Consider the following 19,397-nt stretch of genomic DNA (forward strand, 5'->3'; position numbering starts at 1 on the left):
TTTCACAGAGAGCTCGACACTTTTATGGTTATGAAAAAGAAAAAAAAAGGTTTTCAAGCTGAACCCGAGTCATTTTCATTTTTATCATTGTATACTTTTCATACATAGTTGCTTTTCCTGGGTTCAGAGATGTGAAGGGCAATGAAATGTAAAAGTGTGTAATGATAGAGACGGCATCCAGCCCAACACTTGGATTAAGTGACCTGTTTCTGGTTTGTAAATGTAATTACTCGCAACAACTCAATACATTATGTAATTTAACTCTAAATCAATTTATGTAATGCACCTCGTAATGTAAGTCAATATATAAGTTGAGGGAAAGCCAAGATTGGCATTCCTATCCTGGGTCTGTTTTCAGATTGTGATATCACTATCACCACGTCCTATATTATTCAAGATGAATGGATATACCTGTGTCAGCATGGCAACACACCAAACAAGCATTGAGGTGATTATTGATCAAATCCCAGTCAGGGATGAAGGAAAAGGAATGTGTAAGGTCTGCTACCCCCTCAAATATTGTCAGCACAACGCCGTGGTATGGTGTCTTGTGAATCGTGAGCGACCGGTGGCACGTTTTCTGAAACTGTTGTGGAAGTGCCAAAGCAGCAGGGTAAGTTTCTCATGACAACGCTAATGAAATAACTGGAAAATGTGCATGCGTTATATTATAGTTTAATTTTAGATAGGCCTAAGAGAATTGACAAGAGTTCAAACGTTGTCCTTCTATGTAAATGACTAAGGTATATTGGCTTTAAATGTAACTGGATTTAAGATTAGTGAAAAAGAAAATGTAACTAAACAACTAAATAGTATTACACACCTGGATCATTAATCCCTTTTGAACCTTTAATGACCCGCTGTGGAAAGACTGTTCCTAGAAATCATTTCAGGAATGTTTCTACAAATCCTCCATTTCAAAAGTTATTTTTTCAAAATATGACTGCACTATCCTTTTGGATGTAAAACAATTGGCTTTCTTATTATTTGATACCATTGCCTTCAAACACATGAATTGGCTTCCTTGTAAGGTTTGTTTTGCAGAAGAGAACATCTTGTGACTGCAACTGATAGTTCCTCCATCTCTGGCCCCTTTGGCCAGGCCCTAAACATTGGCCTTCCTCCAGCAAACATTACACAAAGTTCTTGGCTGCTACTTTGGCTACACCACATGATGCAAAAACAAGCCCCCGTTCTAAAGAGGGGGGCTGAACTACTACAAGTCAACAGGGACAGGGTCATACATCGTAAAGGGCTTCCTGTAACAACTTCATTCCACCATGGAGCTGAATGGGGTTCAGAATAGGGGGGTACTTTTCAGAGAGAGCCTATTCCTGTCTGCGTAGAGATTGGCTCTGTTCCGAAGGTGTGTCTCTATTGACAACAACCACAGCAGTTGATGGTATTGTTGCACTATGCTGCTGCTCTAAACCCCATGAGTGATGCAAGGCAGATATCTTTTTTATTAGAGCCTTCCACATTCGTTATTACCACAATATTATTATAATATGTCATAGCTGAATACTATAACATAAGTAGACAACATATTTGGGAAAACTATAGGGAAACGTGGTAATGTAATGCTAGTTAGAAAAAGGACTACATATTTGTGTAATATGGATGAATGGTTGCATTGTATTGATGTGCTAACTGTCTACCCAATGCGTGTACAGTGAGTTTCTGTTTGTATGTGTTTGTTTATCACTGTCAACTACAGTAATAAACATGCTGCCCCTGTCAATCCTATTCTATTACATGTAGGCAACTTACATGCTCTGTGTATCCAGTTCACAGAGTTGTACACACTTTTAACTTCCTGGAAACGCTGTTAGAATTCATTTTCCAGAAGAGGGGAGTGGTATCCACATCTGTTTGAAGGGGAGTGCTACTGCTGCCTTCAAGTCAACATGTCAAGTGAATTGCACGTTGTCAAGTACTGTAAATCCTATGTCAAAGGGCTTGTTTGGGTTATTGTGAACGTAGGGAAACTCTGGACTCTCACTAACTCACAGTGAGACATGCCATGAGGTTTTTCATTGCAACGTTACCTATATTCAAATTGGACTTTGAATATAGGTAATATTCTTACATAACTACATTTTTTCTAATCTCATTTAGGATTAGTCAATACACCAAACAAAAGTTATCTGTTATCAATCAGCACACTTGAATGGATTATCAAAGTGCACATTGGAGCTGCAAAGTTTTACAGGAATGAATCCCTCACAAATCCTCTGATTTTTGAATGACCCAGATACACAGGTACCCTATTGACAGATTTTTTTTCCCGGAAGAATACAATTACTAGTCAAAATAAATACAGTTGTTATAGCCTACTGTATATAACACTAAGTAGACAACCACAATTATCTTATGTATATACTTATTTATTTATCATTATTTTGGTGGTCTGAACTAAAGTCTAATTTCCGATATACACACAATGCTATCTAATGGATATGGTAAAACAAATGTTGGCTCCGGAATTCAACGAAATGCATGATGTAACTGACTTGCAAGGCTCCGTCAGGGTGTGTAATCTTAGTCAAACATTTGGGGACTGAATTACAGCCAAAAAAACATGCAATCCAACAGTATGTATAAACAATACTTGCCTTCAAACAATTTAAGCACAGACAGTGACATTGCAGGAACTCAGTCGCCGTTGAGTAAGCCTCTTCCTGATTGGCCGTGTTGAAATTCCTTTTCTATATCCCGCCCCTTATGGTGCATTCGTTGCTCCGCCTTAACAATTCCCGTTACCTCGAGGGCCCTGTAGTCTAGTCTGGACTATTCCAGAAAACAGGAGATGGGTGAGCCTAACCCCAGCAAATTTCTCGTCTCACACGTAGCACTGTCACTGGATCTATAGGGGATTTTTCTCAAAGGAAATTGGTCTCATCTTCTTAGTTCATGCTCGCTTAAATCGAGATATTTATGACCCAGTAATTGATGTTGTCATAATGCCAAGCACTATACACGCATTGATTCATATTTATTATCAACCTTTTTATTGAACTTCACTGAGCAGGGTTAAGAGCAGACTGTAATGTAGGCATACTTGAGGCAGTAACACTGTAAAGTATTTCCTCTTGCCCTTATTATGTATCCTTTGATTCTTGGGGGAATTTCGACCTTATAGTATGCTCCGGTCCATTTGGCCAAGGCAAACTAGGATTACAGTTCGTAAGAAACAATTACTGGGGATGCACAAACAAGTCTCTGTATTCATAATGGAACAGTCCAGTTTCTTGCATAACTGGATTAGTGAAACCATTAACCTGAATCATGGTTTTAGCTTTGCTTTACTTGCTCACTGGCAAGGTCAGGATGTGAAGGATTACGTGACAGTGGAATCTATTGACCCCTGTGCGTCTTATGCCCCCTGCTGGACGGAAGCGGTCACTGACTTCTAACTGTGACGGTAGTTTGGCCTACGTCTGACCTCACTCTGCGCTATGCAAGTTTAACATACTCAGAATAAACTACATCCTGCATTAAATACAAATAATAAAGGTATGGAGATCATACATCCCAAACTCTGTATATTCTGAACACAATAGACATAAAACGAATACTTAGAAATGGTGTATTGAAAATGTGTGACTGCACAGGGAAAGTGCAAGTTAAGATAGTTCCAGTTCTAAAAAACAAACAACAAAAACACACACACACAAAATCAGCTATTGTCTATGAAACTATGCCCTCCAGTAATTCACACACAATGCAATGGTGTGTACTGAAATGTAAATTCAACTGTAAAAAATTGCATGGTAATTTGGGGGGAAAAAACAACTAAAAGCTTAACAACAACATACATAAAACACAGATTATTGAGTAGAACACTGGTACATTTAATACATACTAACATCTTAGATACTGTATGTACAATCACACAGGTTCTATGTAGAAAGGAGAACAAACTAATAACAGGAATGCTTCAGATTCAAAATTAAAAAGGCATCCACAAAGACATATCCCTTAATACTGTACTTTGATCAAATATGCAACAAACAAAAAAAATTACAAAGAGAGAGAGAGATTCTTGGTTAAACCTACATGGTTAAAATAGACTACAGTACTTTGCTTATAAAAAATAAAGACTCTTTCAATTCGGTCTGCCTTATCTACTTCTTCTGGTCTTGCGTGTGAGAACAGCCTCAGCTGGTCAGTGGGACTCTCTCAATGACACATACGTGATGTCATCTCTTTCTGCGGGAGAAGTAAAAAGCAGTGTTAGAACAAGCACAAAGCTTATCACAAGCACCTGGATCTAAAGTATTATAGTTGGGGTCAGATGGGGTCAGATGGCTGAGCGGTTAGGGAATTGGACTATTAATCAGAAGGTTGCCGGTTCGATTCCCGGCACAGCACTTCATCCTGCTTCAAGCCTTACAGACTTACTGTAAGTCGCTCTTGATCAGAGCGTCTGGCTAATTGACAAAATGAAAATTTTTGACGAAATGTAAAGTTTTCAAATCTGTCCCACTCACCAGCGGCTCCAGCTCCTTGTGATCGGTGAGGTTGAACTCGGTCACAAAGTAGTAGAAGTGCTTGTAGCAGGTGTTGACGTGGGCTTCGGCGCCCATCTGACTAACGCGATCAAAGTGGTGGATGTAGACGTGGACGAACACACGGAACAGGCGCGACAAGATCTTCTTTGCTACCTGCATGAAGGTCTTGGGAAAGGGAGTACCTTCAAATAGAAAGAGAGATGGAGGGCAGAGATAGAGGGGAAAGAGGAGGGAGGGGGGAGAGAGAGGAGTGGAAAAAAGAAGACAGATTGATGTGTGTCCCAAAACAGAAAAGCATGTTTGTGGGTCCAAGTCAGATTTTGGGCTCTACTCTCGTTCGGCACTTTCTGTTTGTCGCTTCAATTAAAAGCATCTGCTGAATGAATCAAATGTGAAAGAGGGTGTTTGGTGTCGGTCTACACAACCTCTTTAAACCCATCCTTTAAGTTGAAGCCAAAAGAATGTTGTGGGCGATTCACTGATCACATGAATCACATGCCAGGCTCTAAATATCCCCTCGGACAGGTAACAAGCTTTTCATCAACTGAATAAATCAGTTATTTGTTTTAGCTTAGCACTAATCAAATGGTATTTCAGGCCTCCTTTCCAGAGGACACATGCTATTCATAGCCCACTGTACACCCTTCAAAAGGCATTGCTGGGATGTTTGGCTAGCGAGTCAGATGCTAAGTTATGCATGGCAGTGGGTAGATGTGCATTTGTGCATAATGAAAGGCTTAGTTTATGGATCATGTAAGCAGCGCGGCACAACTCCTAGCTATCACTATCGTCGGACGCACTTAGCACTTAACTATCAGTCACCCAGACAACTGCCATCCCGCCCTTGTTTAATGTAGCACATGCTTTCACCCAAAGCGGCGTACAGTACGCGGGGGAATCCAAACCTGCAGCCTCTTGATCGGCAGCTCTAACCACTAAGCTACACCCCCCCCCCCCCCCCCGCCCCCCCCCCAGTAATCTCACAGCAGCTGCATGCCTGCCAGCGTCTTGAGCACTCACCGACGTTGGTGGGGAAGATGTGCTCGTTGTTGATCTGTACCTCGATCCAGTCCATTAGGAGGCTCATGTACTTGGGGGCGGGCACGGCGGTGGGTTTCTTGTACTTTTGCTCGTCCTGCCAGCGGTACTCGTACTTGGGCCCTCCGGACATGACCGGGCATGTCTGATCGGTGCAGGACTCGCTGACGGTGCCGTAGATGAGGTTGATGCGGTTGAAGAAGTCCACCACGTGTACCGCCACCCAGTCGTTGAGATCTTCCCCGTGCGGGAGCTGCACGGCCTGCTTCAGGTCCAGGCCGGCGTTCAGCGACGCCTGGGCCTTCTTGTGCAGCTCGAACCGCTGGGTTCCTGGCTCGAATTTGCGCTTGGGCCGGAATGTCCTGTCTTTGTTGAAGACTTGTTTCAAGGCCAGGGACATTGTTGCACGTGGCCCTGTGTTTGTGTTACTGGGGAATTATTTATTTAAAAAAAATATTATAAAGCAGTGCCAGGTTAGAGGTTGTGTAAACGACCACGGTGGAAATGTTTGGGTTGGTTTTTCTTGTCTTTTATCTTCTTGCTTCTTTCTGCGTGCTGTATTTGGGAGAAAGAGAGAGTTGTTCAGGTCTACTTGGTTACATTATTCTCTCAACTCATGAAATATACCTGAAAAGAAAATCATTTGTGATTCATCATCATATTTGTTACATTTCAAACTGTACTATTGGTTATCACACTAGTGTTCATTAAAATCGTCACTGTATTCTGGTAATCACTTTACCAATCACATTGAAAGTCAATACTGAATAGGCAGTGTCAGTTCTAAGCTTACATTCGAAAAACCAAGTCATTACACTTTAAATGCAAACTGTTAAACTGACAGTCCAGTGCCAATCCTCTGCCGAATTAAAGCACCAGAACATCACATCGATCAATCAAATCTAAACCCCGAGCAAATCTCTCATCCCTACAGTAGCCAAATAATAAGTAATACATTTGAGATCAGTGAGTGTCTTGTATGATAGGATATTTCCTATATTTCGATAATATAATCACACTCATAAAACTTGTAGCAGCACAGCACGTAATAACGGCACCCATTGTCGCGGCCTACTACACCAACTATTTTGACACAAATGACAGTAACGAGTAGCTATAGCTAGGTCTAATGAGTCATTTCCTATTTCCTCTGCACGCTATTATGGCAGAGAAATCCAGCGCAAATTGACAGCAAAGTTAGCATTGCATTTACAAGTCACAATGGCTACATCTTAGCTACGTAACCGCTGAACATCTGAACAAAGTAAATATGCGTACAAATGTCAACAACAAACATACTGAGCTAACAATTGTCGAGGAAAACTGGTCGGGTGACGACGGCTATGTATTCGTGACGTTAAAATGGAGATCAATCATGGGCTACTTGTTGATTCTTTAGCCGCCTTAAACAGAGAACGTGACATTACTAAAAGACGGTTCGCCTCCGAAATGTTGACGTTCTATTTCTGTTGTTTTAACGACTACTTTTAGTAAAATACAGTTTACAATTACGTTACACCCTTAAAGTAACGGTGACGAAATGTCAGGCTTATACCGAGGCACTTTCCCCGAACTTACTTGTTCCGCTTTCCTGTTTCTTGAGATGATTCCTAGAGTAAATTAACACTCCCGAGTCCTTTTTGAGATATCGCGAAATAACTGGGGCTGCATTATAGTACATGTACAGTATCAAACATAGTACAATACAATACTTTATTAGGTAAACTTAAACTAGCTCCTCCCTGTGACAGAGAAGAACTTCCTTTGATCATACGTCACTGTAACACCATCTGAGTACCAGCTCAGAGAAGCTTAGCCGCTCCAATATGTTCCGTTCAGTACCCATGTGAATGAGGGTGTGTGTGCATGTTATAAACCCATATACCAGAACCCCCCGCCCGCCCGCCCCCCCCCACACACACACACTATGTTAATTAAACATTACAGCTATACATTACAGAATAGTATGTTGACAAAAAATAATTTTATTTTTGTTGCTGAGAATAACTTTTCTACAAATATCACGGAATGCTTGCTGAACAGCTGTACATGTGTAATTATGGCACATTACTCCAAACACAAACATTAATAAGAAGGCTTGGGGGGGCCTGGGGGGGGGGGCTATAAGAGCCTTGCTGCGGAAGCCCTCAGTGTGCAGTTGCAGAAGCTGTGTCTAAGTTGAGCTTTGTCTCTGTGAAAGAATGTTCAGTGCTGAGCTGAGACAGAGTGTCTCTTGTCGTCCCCCCCTCCTCTAGTTGAGACGGGGGACAGATGCAAGTGCTCCCTCTTCCATCTGGGCCTTGCTGGATATGGAGTAGTGGTAAGACCTCATCTGCTCCTCCACCTTCACGAAGCCTGGTCTGTCCTCGTGCCTGGGGAGACGACAACAGGTCAGTATTATGGGATGGGAGAGGAAGGTTAGTATTATGGGATGGGTACTGCTCGATGAGCAACTGACGGCAGGTCAAGAGATTGCATTTGGTAAGTATTTGGTCTCACTTCAATACTGAATAGTCTGTGATGTCAAATAATGAACCCGGTAGTGATTTTGATCTTATTTAAATATGTATTCATCTGTAAGCGATGCGTGATATATGTAAAATAATGAACGGCGGGAGAAGCATTGGTCTCACTTGTACGTCCAGCAGTCCTTCATCAGAGCGTACATCCTCTCAGGGCATCCAGGTGGACAATCCATGCGTTTCCCACTGGCTATGAATGCAATCACCTCTGGACCTTTCATTTTCTGCCCGGTTACACAGAGACACAAATTAAACCCTAGCCCTGATCACCATTCAACTATACACACTACAGACACGAATGAACTGACTGTCAAAGTTCTAGTCCCATTCGAGTCTGGCCCGTCACCAGCATGTGGGACGCAGCTGGGGGCTGTCAGCCTACCTTGTACGGTTGGGGGACGCAGCTGGGGGCTGTCAGCCTACCTTGTACGGTTTCCCTCCGTAGGAAAAGGCTTCCCACATGGTTACCCCGAAGCTCCAAGCATCACTTTTGCTGGAGAACTTGTGGAAGTTCATACATTCTGGAGCGTACCACTTCAGTGGCCATTTTCCTGCTGTACGTGCCTATGTACACACACCCACACACGTATACACACACGTATACACATATCAAATGTTTAAAGTTGGAGCTGGGGATGAAGCTGATAGTCGATGACAAAGAATGACATCACACAACACAAGAGACCAATCGTTACCTTGTAATAGTTGTCGTCGGCTCCCAAAGCCTTTGACAGGCCAAAGTCACTTATCTTGGCAAACTGGGCGTTGACCAATAAGACGTTGCGAGCAGCCAGGTCTCTGTGCACAAAGTTTTTCTCTTCCAAATACTTCATTCCCATCGATACTTGGTGCATCAGGGTCACTATGTTCTCAACCTTCACCGTGTCCCTGTGACAGACAAACAGGAAACAGAGTCACTCAACACGTACCTCGTTCATCACCCCGAACACCGCTGAATGAGTCCCTTTGGTCGTTCCGCCGTACTTGTGGCCTGAGAGGAACTTGTTGAGGGGCCCCGCGGAGGCCATCTCCATGACGAGCATCAGGCTCTCGGCCTTGCACAGGCCCAGCATGCGCACGATGTAGGGGTTACTCAGCTGGTGCATGATCTCAGCCTCCCGCATCATCTCGTCCTTTACCACCATCTCGTTCTCGTTCTTCAGCACCTTGATGGCCACGTCGATCTGCGCCCTGCAACCAACACACACACACACACACATGAGGTTGCTTGTATTTGGGGTTGGGCGGGGTCAGATGGCTGAGTGGTTAGGGAATCGGGCTATTAGTCAGAAGGTTGCCGGTTTGATTCCCGGCCGGGAAAAATGACGTTGTGTCCTTGGGCAAGGCACTTCACCCTACTTGCCTCGGGGAGAATGTCCCTGTACTCACTGTAAGTCGCTCTGGATAAAGAGCGTCTACCAAATGTAAGTGTAAATGTATTGCGGCTCGACGGTGGGCACGACCAACCCTACTGATGTTAAACAGTAACGGTGTCCCGCCTTGAACCCGTGCTCTTCCTTACTTATCGCTCGTTATGAGGACTCCTTTCTTGACACAGCCGAAGTTGCCGGAGCCCAGCTCCACCTCATCTATCATTAGCTGATCCCGGTTGATGTAAAACTTCTTGAGGTCGTTGGGGTTGTGGTAAGGGTTGGCAAACTCGTTGCAGTCCATGGGCAGCAGGTCACGCTCCAGAAGCGTGGATCTGGTTTCCGTGGTTGCAGACAGAGTAACTGGAAGCAAGGATCATAATGTCTAACATCAACATCAAGGCAATTCTCTAAGACACGGGGTGAGATGATTACCTATGCAGAATACCTTAACGGCGTCCTGTGTTAACCAATAGAACCGTTTTGAAATTTTACAAACGAGATGATAAATCACAAGATAGTAAATCACAAATGAATGTATAAATTAAGTGAATTTTGTGTTTTTGGCGCATTTCCAAGTTTACAGGTTTGCAACATGCACTGTCAGCAACTAACCACCAGGGGGAGGTGTGTATCCATTTTGCCGAGATCGCCTCTGAAATGGAAAAGGACGTATGATGTTAGTTATAATGTTTGTTGTGCTATAATGCTAGAAATAGCAGAGAATAACCCAAAAAGTAATGAACAGCATGCTTACTACGGCTGGAACAACAGGAGTCTCTATAGATCAACAACAAAAGTAAAAGAAACAGAGATTTACTTAGGACAAAGTTAACATATTAACCACACGTAAAACACAGTTCACAATGTACTAATACAGTTCACATGTCAATGAGAGTCGATATTTAGGTTACAGAATCAGTAATAAATAATAATAAATTAATGTTTATATCGTACGTTCAGACGTGTTGTGGCGGTTCTGACACGCTTCTCTCAATACTGCCACAAGGCCGTCAGGCTTCATCTTCAAATACTCAACCAGCTGCAGAGAACCAGAGACAGAGAGAGAGAGAGAGAGAGAGAGAGAGAGAGAGAGAGAGAGAGAGAGTGAGTGAGAGAGAGAGAGAGAGAGAGAGAGAGAGAGAGAGAGAGAGAGAGTGAGTGAGAGTGAGAGAGAGAGAGAGAGAGTGAGAGTGAGTGAGTGAGAGAGACAGAGAGAGACAGACAGACAGATATGTAGATAGACATAGTAAGAGAAAGAGAGTGATACATTAAAAGAGAGGTCAGGTCAGAGCATGCCAGAATAGCAGTCATTTATACCACACTGACTGTGCAAAAGTGCCACAAATGCTTTCCGGCTTGTTGCACCAGGTTGACGAGGGAGCAGAGGAGGGCCCTACCTGCCAGACCGTGTCAAACTTGGTTCCGTCTGGTATCGAGAACTTTCCGGACTTGTCGTGGAGAATCTGGTAGTGGTACACAGTCTTTCCGTACACTAACGACAGCGCAAACGTTCCGGCTTCTTCTCTCTCCCTCACTCTGGAGAACACATCGACGTCAATGTACATCCACACAACTCACAAACTACAGGAGACATTTACGGCAAATATCGCAGACACACACAACTTAGACACAACAACAACAACAACAACAACAGTGTATCGTTGTGCATTCACGTGAACAACATTGGCCTAACCCCAGGGGACATTCACACCCGACACTGTAGGCAGATGTGACTGTATGGTGGTAAGGCTTCGATGACGGCAGTGGTACTCACAGGAACTTGCCGTCCGGCTGGGCCCCGGAGTACAGCCGCCTCTCGCCCTCGATGCGAGGGATTTTGCCGTGGAACCACGGCATCTTCTCGTGGGCGGTGATGGCGATCAGCCTCTCCAGCTGGGGTGCCTGGTTGAGGATCGCCTGCTCCATGGGTTCCCCCTGTGGATGGGTGAACGGACACACCACACACACACACACACACAGAGAAAGCCAGGCCAGACACACACACACAGACGAAACAGACTGAATGACACAGCATCGACTCCACATAACCAACAAGACATCCATAACTATTCACAGTCAACCCCCTCGTAAATCTTGCTTCCGAGGGAGCTCCGTCCATCGGCGGGGGCCCCCACGCCCGTCTCCGAAAGCTCACCTCCAGGTTCCAGGTCTGGCGTACGTACTCCCTCAGCATGTTGTCCTTCAGGCTGTCGAAGACGCCGGTGCGTATGGGCATGTCGGGCGGGCGCAGGCAGGGCTTCCTCAGGGTGCACACCAGGCCGTCCGGATCCTTGCTGTAGTACTCGCACAGCTCGGCCGGGCCGCAGTGAGACTTCCCCCCTAAGATGCAGTAGGTCCCGTTCATCTGCTTCTCCACGGTGTAGTGGTTGAACTCCAGGCTCCAGACCAGCGACACCACGTAGCCTCCCAGGCTGCGCAGGCACTGGCGGAGCAGGAAGAGGCCGTCGGCCATGCCCGCCAGCTTCAGCTGCTCCTCGGCCTCCGAGCGGCTGATGCTGCCGTAGAAGAAGGGCAGGTCGGCCGCGGCGTCAATCATGGCGGTGGTGGTGGCGGCGGCGGCGTGCTGTCAGGCGGAGGGAGAGGAGACTGCTGCCGAGGCACTGTGGATGTGAGGGTGAAGGTGCCTTAGATAAGATCTCTGCCTACGCAAGGAGAGGAACGAGAGAGAGAGAGAGAGAGGAGGATAGAAAGACTGTTTATGACACGTAAACACGGCGTCAACTCGTTTTCATTACTGTGTTATTGCACTGCGGTTGTGATTGTGACGCTTCCTAATACTCCATTCGGGCCGTTTGTGGATTGACTTGTGTGTGTGTGTGTGTGCGTTGTAAAGAGAAAGGTGCTTGCTTTTCTGCAGCAACCCAGGCAGGCACTGAAACACAGCCACAACAGGAAGCTTCAACCCACCCCCACCGCCCCCCCCCACCCCCCCCCCCCCCCCCCGGCTAGAAACTCATGTCTGTTTCACACTCTTCCGTTCAACAGGTGCTTTGGGTTCTAGAACGTTCCTGACACTTTCCAGTGCACTGGTTGGCAATTTCCACGAAGAGACTCAATATGAATAAAAACGTACTTTACGAAAGACGAATTAAATGCTTGAGTCCTTGACCACACGATTCACAATTATACTTCACAATACTACAGGGGTACAAGGCAAACTTCAAGAATGTTGTGTCTGCTGAGTTTACTTTGTTGATGTGAGATAGCAAGTGGAAAATGCCTGTTGGTGGGTGACAAACAGATGAGTGTCATCACACAGCACGACACCAGCAAAGACATTTTATTGACAGGATGAGAGCCAAACGCACAAGGGATGTAACTTAATGTAGAGGTGACTGCTGTCGTTTTTCTCCCCCTGAATAATCATGTGGGTAATGCCGTCACTTTTCCCTCATATTTTTTTACCCCGTTTGAGATTTGGAAAGTTTCAGACACCACATTTTTTCCACTGTGTATGTGACTAATAGTTAAGGGGATTTGACTAATGACTAAAATGTAATTTTTCCCTTTCTAGGCACCCCAACTAGCTCTCCACCAGCTTGTTGTTGTACGTTTGACATTCACAAGCACAGGCCTGGCTCAGGCCACTACATCAACTCTAACCCTAACCGGTAGATGTTTGAAATCCTGGTTCTCTGAGGGTCCTGAAGATAAAACTACCCACTTGCAGTGTTGAAGTGTTGCCAGACTCAACCACAGTTTCCTGGATGCACAAGTGTACCACGCTGACCTCAGCGTGGGAGGACTCGCACACAGAGCCACAGCTAGCCACAACACACACTCATCCCAGCTTAGCCATAGGCCTGCAAACCCACCTCTCACCACAGCAAAGGGAAATGCAGCGGTGTGCTCAGCTGTCAAGTTATCAGGCCCACAGTGTTGAGGATGCGATTTGTTTATATGATGGATAAAAAGCGATAGGTTCTTGGTTTTTGTGTGAACTACATTTCACGCTTTCACTACTTGAGAAGTGAGCCCAGATCTAGTTCCCATGAGACTGATGTGATCTTGACACAAATGATCCGATCTGTCGATGCAGTGGCAGTCAGAGTTGTTGACAGTGAAAGGTCCTACATTTACTCCTTTTAATTTATGAGACAAGGCATCGACAAAAAAACATGAACGTATCGCTAAAAGTACTTGATCAAAACATAAATATTCGCTGTGCTTTAGACCACGCAGGCCCTGCGTTGCTGTACCGCGTGAACTCTCTGCCAAGATGAACGCTGACCCCAAAGACTTCTGACAACACCACATCTTGTCACATATCCACATAAATATTCTTTTTGAGCTTAAAAAACAACCAACCAATAGAACATTTCCTCTCAGCTTGACGTTAAAGAGCGATCTTGAAAAAAACTTTCGAGTAAAACCGCGCAGCAGTGCAATGGAATATTAACTGCATCTGCATTTTTACAAATGCTCGGAAACATTAAACGTGCTGTTGATAGTCGAACATTATAGCTACACTCCAGTCTAACGACTGTTTTCCCACAGCACATTAACGCCACATCAGAAACAGCTGTGCCCCCCTCGTTCCCCCAGCAGTAGGGTACTGGGCTCTGACTGAGCCTGGTCTTTGCAGCCGGTGGTGGGGACGGGAACACCCGAGGGCCCCGACTGAACCAAATGACCCTGAAAGGAGTCCCTTTACACTGGCTCCAAGTTTAAAACTCAATTCCGTTTCTTTTTATCAGTAATCGGGACATTCAAGTGTGTACTGTAAGTAATACACAATAGAATAAACCAGATAGCAACATTAAAATATTGAAAAACCACAATTAATATTACAATCCTATTCAATCCATTACTCATATTTCTATTCATATTCTTACCATGTATGTGAATAACGTTTCCCTGTACTATCTCTCCCACTGAAATGTATAAAGTTATTTACATGACAGATGTCAGTTACCAGTTATAAACACATACAGAACTAGGGTGTGTCAAATCCTGACCTTTTTTAGAACTCAGTTTCCAGATACAATGGATGGGAACTATTTATATTGATCGTACTTGTCAAGCCGGTGTTAAAATGTCTTCTCCACACTGCAGAGAACATTGTGGTTTTTTATCTGAACAAGACAGGTTTGCAGACAATGCTTTTTGAGGCACACGTGGTCTTTTGATTAAACATTTTACATAATTGTGACATGTACTTTAATGCCAATGCCTTCTATTAAACTACAATCTTCAGTTAAGATAAATTACATTTCACAGTTCAAGTTCAGTTGCCCTACAGTTTTTTAGTTCAAGAGATACACTTCTTAGTTTTATGATAGTAATTTTGATGTAGGACTTTATGCGCAACTCTATGCCTTCATAAACTTTGACTCGACGTCACAACAATAGTTGTAGATCACTATTTAAACGGGGGTTTACAGGAGGTGAAGTGTTACATTTCATCCATTACAAAGTCTCTTTTTCCTTTCTTTCTTTTTTTACAATTAAAGTAAATAAATGAATGTATTCATTATTCACAAACAGAACTTCAAGTATTTATGGAATAGTTCATATTGATTGAGCTACCGTTTCCTAATATCACTTTAACAAGCTTTAAGACACCAGTTGTTTGAAAGAAGATCTCGTGGGGTGAATGTCAGTGACTGTCTTTCCAAATTGACACAATTCACTCTGGTGAACACTCACTGGTCCTTTTAGGAGTCAGAGAACTCAACAGTCACAACTACATCAGATATTTTGCTAGGAGGCTGTAGTCATTGGAAGTCTAAGGCTAACATATGTCTTGTATTTTTTCTACAACAAATATACTCTTGCATTTTTTATGTTAGGCTATACATGGTAATCCAAGATCTCAATAATACACGTATAGGCCACTCACCAACCTTGCTTCACAGGATCTGAAAGATTAGGTAGAAGTGTGTATGTTGACGTGGGTGTTTGTTTGATGTCTTCAAAGATAAAGAGAGAGAGAGAGAGAGAGAGAGAAAGACAGAGGGAGAGGGTAGAGAGAGAGGAAAGAGGGTAGAGAGAGAGAGGGTAGAGAGAGAGAGAGAGAGAGAGAGAGAGAGAGAGAGAGAGAGAGAGAGAGAGAGAGAGAGAGAGAGAGAGGGAGAGCTATTCTCTGTGAAGGCGACAGAAACCAAAGCATGATAGGGTGCTGGAAAACGATGTAGGTTGATTAAGAATCTGCCCTGGAATCCTAACAGTAATACAGCTTACCTGTTTATCTCTATGCAATTAAAGTCTTGGATCAGTTTGGTTCATGGTCAAACTCATACACAGTGACAGAAAAACATTACAGTATCAGATGACGGAAACACAGATGTCTATATTCACTTGGAAGCAGTGCCCCCCCCCCACCCCTCCCCCACGACAATGGGTGTGAACACACAAACGCACTACGTTTTTATGCCAGCAGAGGGCGCTTAACACAAAAATGTGTTAGGCTAACCCTAACTCCTCTCTTCGATCCGCCCCGGTTCGCCCGTGCCTAGAACCGCTACTGCTTATCGGTATCCTCCCATTAAATGGACATCGGTTAAATAAGTACGTAAAATTATAAATGAGCAGATCTGGGCCAATGCTGATCTGAAGGCAACATTTTATTATCCGTGCCAAATTTGGGCGGAATTTTAATGTATTTTTAATGGAACTGAACCGGTCCTGGCCACAGCCAGGCCATAGGCTAGGAATGTATCTTCCTATTGTTTTGTCGTAAACATGGCTGTACAACCACAAATGCCAGTGGGCTGATTTAGAATAAACTCATTATGTTACTATGTTCAATATACCCAGTATGAATGACACAAACCATTGTTGGCTCTTAAAAACAATTCCTGATCCTTGGCACAGTGTAACGGACAGCAGTGTCATGGTACAGCTTCAAAGTAATAAGGTCCTCTTTTGTTTCTCTCCAGAAAAAAAAGACCACTGGGACTACATGATAGAAGAACATACCTCAGGGGAAACTCTGTAGGCTTGTTCGACAAATGAAACGTTTGGAAATGAAAGGGGGGGAAGAAGAAAGAGGAAAGAAGAAGAAAGACCTGCGCTGGAATGTCTTGAGGTTTAATTCAAACTCTACACTATAGCAGTGAAGGCAGGGTCAAAGTGCCCTCCACATCTGGGAGAGACAATTGAGGCACCTTTCTACATCGCACAATTATTATTGCCTTCAATATTTTTAAGGGACACATTCTTGGCCAGCCTTGAATTTCCTGCCCTTGGGTGCCATCATAGAGCATCCATTCACAATACCAACCTGCCTGGAAGACCATGGCTTCTGCAGAAAGCAGTGGCCACAAGGTGAGAGTCAGGATCACTTTCCCTTTCTGACAGAGGTGGGTCCTGATGAGACTCTTGAGAAATGCTATCATGGTTTGACCACAGTTCACCCGTGTCTTCAACATTCTGGATCCTCACGTGGGCAAACAGAGCAGCACAGCAGGCTGAGGAGCATCTCAGGGCTCATCAGTTTGTTTAAGCTCAATGGGAACATTACCGTAAACTAGACTTCTGGGGAAATTAGGAGGTGTGCTTGCAGGATGCAGGTGGCTCAGTTGTTTCTTTGTGTTTTTTAATTTTTTTTACACAAATAAAGAGGTTTGTTTCATCTCCAAACCTACAGTTTAAACTAATATCAAACATCCATACATTTGGAGAATTTTCATGGGTGTAGGCTAGATTTTCCAACTGATATTTCTGTATTAGTATGCATAGGCCTACTTGTTATTTATGAAGATGGCATAGATTAAAAAGCATTCATTTTCTGCTGCTCATTTACACTTGGTGTAAAAATAAAAGTGTACAATACTAGGAGTGAAGTGTAGAATGAAACAGCGTTCTCTTCTCACTTCCCTTAGTGCAAGAGGGAATGGTTGAGCAGTTCACAGTGTAAAAAAGATCCAGAACTATTGTGGGTAATGGATAAGATCATGCTACATCTAGCCAGCATGGCTTAATGAACTTCGCCCTCTCGTCACTTCTGGCTCCAAAAACCAAAGATGGCAACCAGGAAGTGGAAAAATCGAGGCTTCAAAACGGGCTTTCACAAACTAATCGGTGACGTCACGATGACGACGTCCATCTTTTATAGTAGGTGCATTCGACTTCATGCAGCGCCGGTGTCGCCTGCAGCCACCTGCAGCCGAGCTGACTTGAAGCAGCCAATGGCATTCTCAGCTTCAAGGCAGCCGACTGCAGCCGACTGTCGGCGCCGCCGGCGCTGCATGAAGTCGAACGCGCCTATTAAGGTAGGCCCTATATGGATGCAATAAGGTGACCGAAAGGAAAAGAATAAGTACATGCATGACAGTTTGATGTTCCGATAAGGGCACAACGGGTTGCTTCATCCTTTTTTTGTAAATCGAAAAACTACTCCATCAACGTTCAAATAACTTATAGACTAAGGCCACCAACCACGATGCTCCTATTTCACTAATTAAGATCTCCATTTCACATTCAGTAAAGTTTATCTTCTTCACCGTTGTTTTTGTTGCACTATGCATTTCTGATTAATTGATACATTACATTAGCCTACATTTTAAATGTAAATGAATGTAAATGTAAATTGATGCGTTTATTTTGAAACCTGACAAAATATGGGCGTTTCAACAACCATGTCAGGAAAATTGGGAATTGACGGGGTGTGGACAACGCGCTCGTACACCTGTGCACAATCAATCACCAGTCAGTGATTACGTTTTTGAGTTTTCCAGTTTTCTCCCTATGCATACTTTCACTGATTAATTTATTAAGTTTGATACATTTGGACCCTGTTCTTTGATGGGAGCATTGCGGAAATATGGCGAGTGTTCTTACAGGAATATTACATTTTCATTGCGGCGGCACACTGACAAAAGCCATCGCGCACTTCGGTGTATATTCTACTGCATCTAAGGATCGGAATTCACGAGATATCATTCAAATAGCAAAGGTAATTGGCACTTGGTTGCTTATCAAAATGTATGCTTTGTCTTCCAGCAATGTTTTTTGGGGCTATTTCGTTGTTTATGAGCACACGCAAAGGTGGAGCTGTCATTTTGCAGATCAATACAGCATTCTAGATCACGTTGAAACAACTAATATGTCAACCAACTAGAACCAGACAAACCCACCTGTGATGGCGATAATGAATCATTCTATGTTGATGGTGTAACATTGGAGAACGGTGACACAATAGACTTGTATGCAAAAGATTCACATTTTTTGATTTTTACAGTGTTCTGCAGACAATGTAGCCTTGAACCACAGGCCTTTCCCCTCACCCTAAGCAGAGTTCCCTCTACTCCTTCATGATTTGATCTGTGGGCTTCTTGAGACAACTATGTAGCCATCCATACATCAAAATCGGTACTGCAATTTCGTCCTCATATTTGAATGGTCTGGCTGTAAAGGGGTTAAGATTTGAACTCCACAAAGTAAAAGCCCAGATTATTTGTCTGTGACTACTACTACTACTCTGAGTGTAGTATCAGGAAAAGATACACCATCCTGGGCTGCTATGAAGAGATCTCTTGAGAGCATCATCATGTTCTTTCACTGTCAGGGCTTCTTTGGCCCAAATGTCCAGGTGCTTTGCCTCCCACTGTACTTGTCTTGTGTTTTGACCCTTCCTGTCCAGCCACTACTTAGAAACTTGCCACACAATGACCACCTGGATGGGCTCCTGAATTTCCTCACCTCAACAACGTTCTTGATAACCAAACCACCAGACACCCTCCCTGGAAGGCCCTCTCCCAGCATTGCTCTCTGTTCTCCTCTGGAGGTATCTGGATCGGGGAGGGGGTCAGTCCCGTCAGCTCTGCTTCTTATCTCAGTGGCTTTCACCTCAATGTTTTCTCGCATGGCAGCTCCATGATTCTTCTTTGTCTGAAAAACCCTTTATCTGCAGCTTGTCAGCCCCTTGTGGCTGCTGTTTCACACAAGCCGCACTGGGGATGTCCATCTATGCTATCCAAGAGTTG

General features: G+C 44.0%; 2 protein-coding genes and 1 long non-coding RNA gene across 5 annotated transcripts; 1 reads left to right on the forward strand and 2 right to left on the reverse strand.

Moving 5' to 3' along the window:
- The first annotated feature begins 54 nt into the window (after window positions 1–54).
- Window positions 55–12,530, forward strand: LOC146221254 (uncharacterized). The gene is made up of 3 exons (XR_014750791.1): window positions 55–613; window positions 7,808–7,942; window positions 12,454–12,530. It is a non-coding gene; the product is annotated as an uncharacterized LOC146221254 (long non-coding RNA).
- Window positions 3,576–7,299, reverse strand: mob3a (MOB kinase activator 3A). Of its 3 annotated transcripts, none has more exons than XM_084693018.1 (4): window positions 7,131–7,299; window positions 5,535–6,107; window positions 4,494–4,696; window positions 3,576–4,212 (listed from the first exon to the last, which is right to left on the reverse strand). In XM_084693018.1, exons 2-4 carry the CDS (start codon window positions 5,950–5,952, stop codon window positions 4,183–4,185), a joined length of 651 nt encoding a protein of 216 aa, XP_084549144.1. In that variant the 5' UTR covers window positions 5,953–6,107; window positions 7,131–7,299; the 3' UTR covers window positions 3,576–4,182. The 3 variants fall into 3 exon arrangements, with proteins under 3 accessions (XP_084549144.1, XP_084549146.1, XP_084549145.1); XM_084693020.1 differs by lacking the exon at window positions 7,131–7,299 and adding an exon at window positions 6,861–7,108; XM_084693019.1 differs by lacking the exon at window positions 7,131–7,299 and adding an exon at window positions 6,852–7,108.
- Window positions 7,518–15,376, reverse strand: zap70 (zeta chain of T cell receptor associated protein kinase 70). The gene is made up of 13 exons (XM_084693006.1): window positions 15,315–15,376; window positions 11,603–12,110; window positions 11,222–11,382; window positions 10,845–10,983; window positions 10,402–10,486; window positions 10,202–10,224; window positions 10,060–10,099; window positions 9,597–9,807; window positions 9,059–9,265; window positions 8,770–8,962; window positions 8,498–8,638; window positions 8,186–8,298; window positions 7,518–7,924 (listed from the first exon to the last, which is right to left on the reverse strand). Exons 2-13 carry the CDS (start codon window positions 12,002–12,004, stop codon window positions 7,804–7,806), a joined length of 1,836 nt encoding a protein of 611 aa, XP_084549132.1. The 5' UTR covers window positions 12,005–12,110; window positions 15,315–15,376; the 3' UTR covers window positions 7,518–7,803.
- Window positions 15,377–19,397: the final 4,021 nt, after the last annotated feature.

Source organism: Hypomesus nipponensis, chromosome 26, assembly GCF_054491055.1.
Source record: "Hypomesus nipponensis isolate SF chromosome 26, ASM5449105v1, whole genome shotgun sequence".
Taxonomy (NCBI): Eukaryota; Metazoa; Chordata; class Actinopteri; order Osmeriformes; family Osmeridae; genus Hypomesus; species Hypomesus nipponensis.

What these genes read in the sequence shown, in the direction of transcription:
- mob3a (XM_084693018.1), bottom strand. Translation starts at nt 5,952, where the DNA reads ATGTCCCTGGCCTTGAAACAAGTCTTCAACAAAGACAGGACATTCCGG. An exon ending in CATCTTCCCCACCAACGTCG is followed by an intron (nt 4,697 to 5,534) that starts GTGAGTGCTCAA and finishes TTCTATTTGAAG; the next exon opens with GTACTCCCTTTCCCAAGACC. An exon ending in ACAAGGAGCTGGAGCCGCTG is followed by an intron (nt 4,213 to 4,493) that starts GTGAGTGGGACA and finishes CTTCTCCCGCAG; the next exon opens with AAAGAGATGACATCACGTAT.
- zap70 (XM_084693006.1), bottom strand. Translation starts at nt 12,004, where the DNA reads ATGATTGACGCCGCGGCCGACCTGCCCTTCTTCTACGGCAGCATCAGC. An exon ending in ATACACACCTCCCCCTGGTG is followed by an intron (nt 9,808 to 10,059) that starts GTTAGTTGCTGA and finishes CCTTGCTTCCAG; the next exon opens with TTACTCTGTCTGCAACCACG. An exon ending in AAGTTCCTCTCAGGCCACAA is followed by an intron (nt 8,963 to 9,058) that starts GTACGGCGGAAC and finishes TGTCTGTCACAG; the next exon opens with GGACACGGTGAAGGTTGAGA.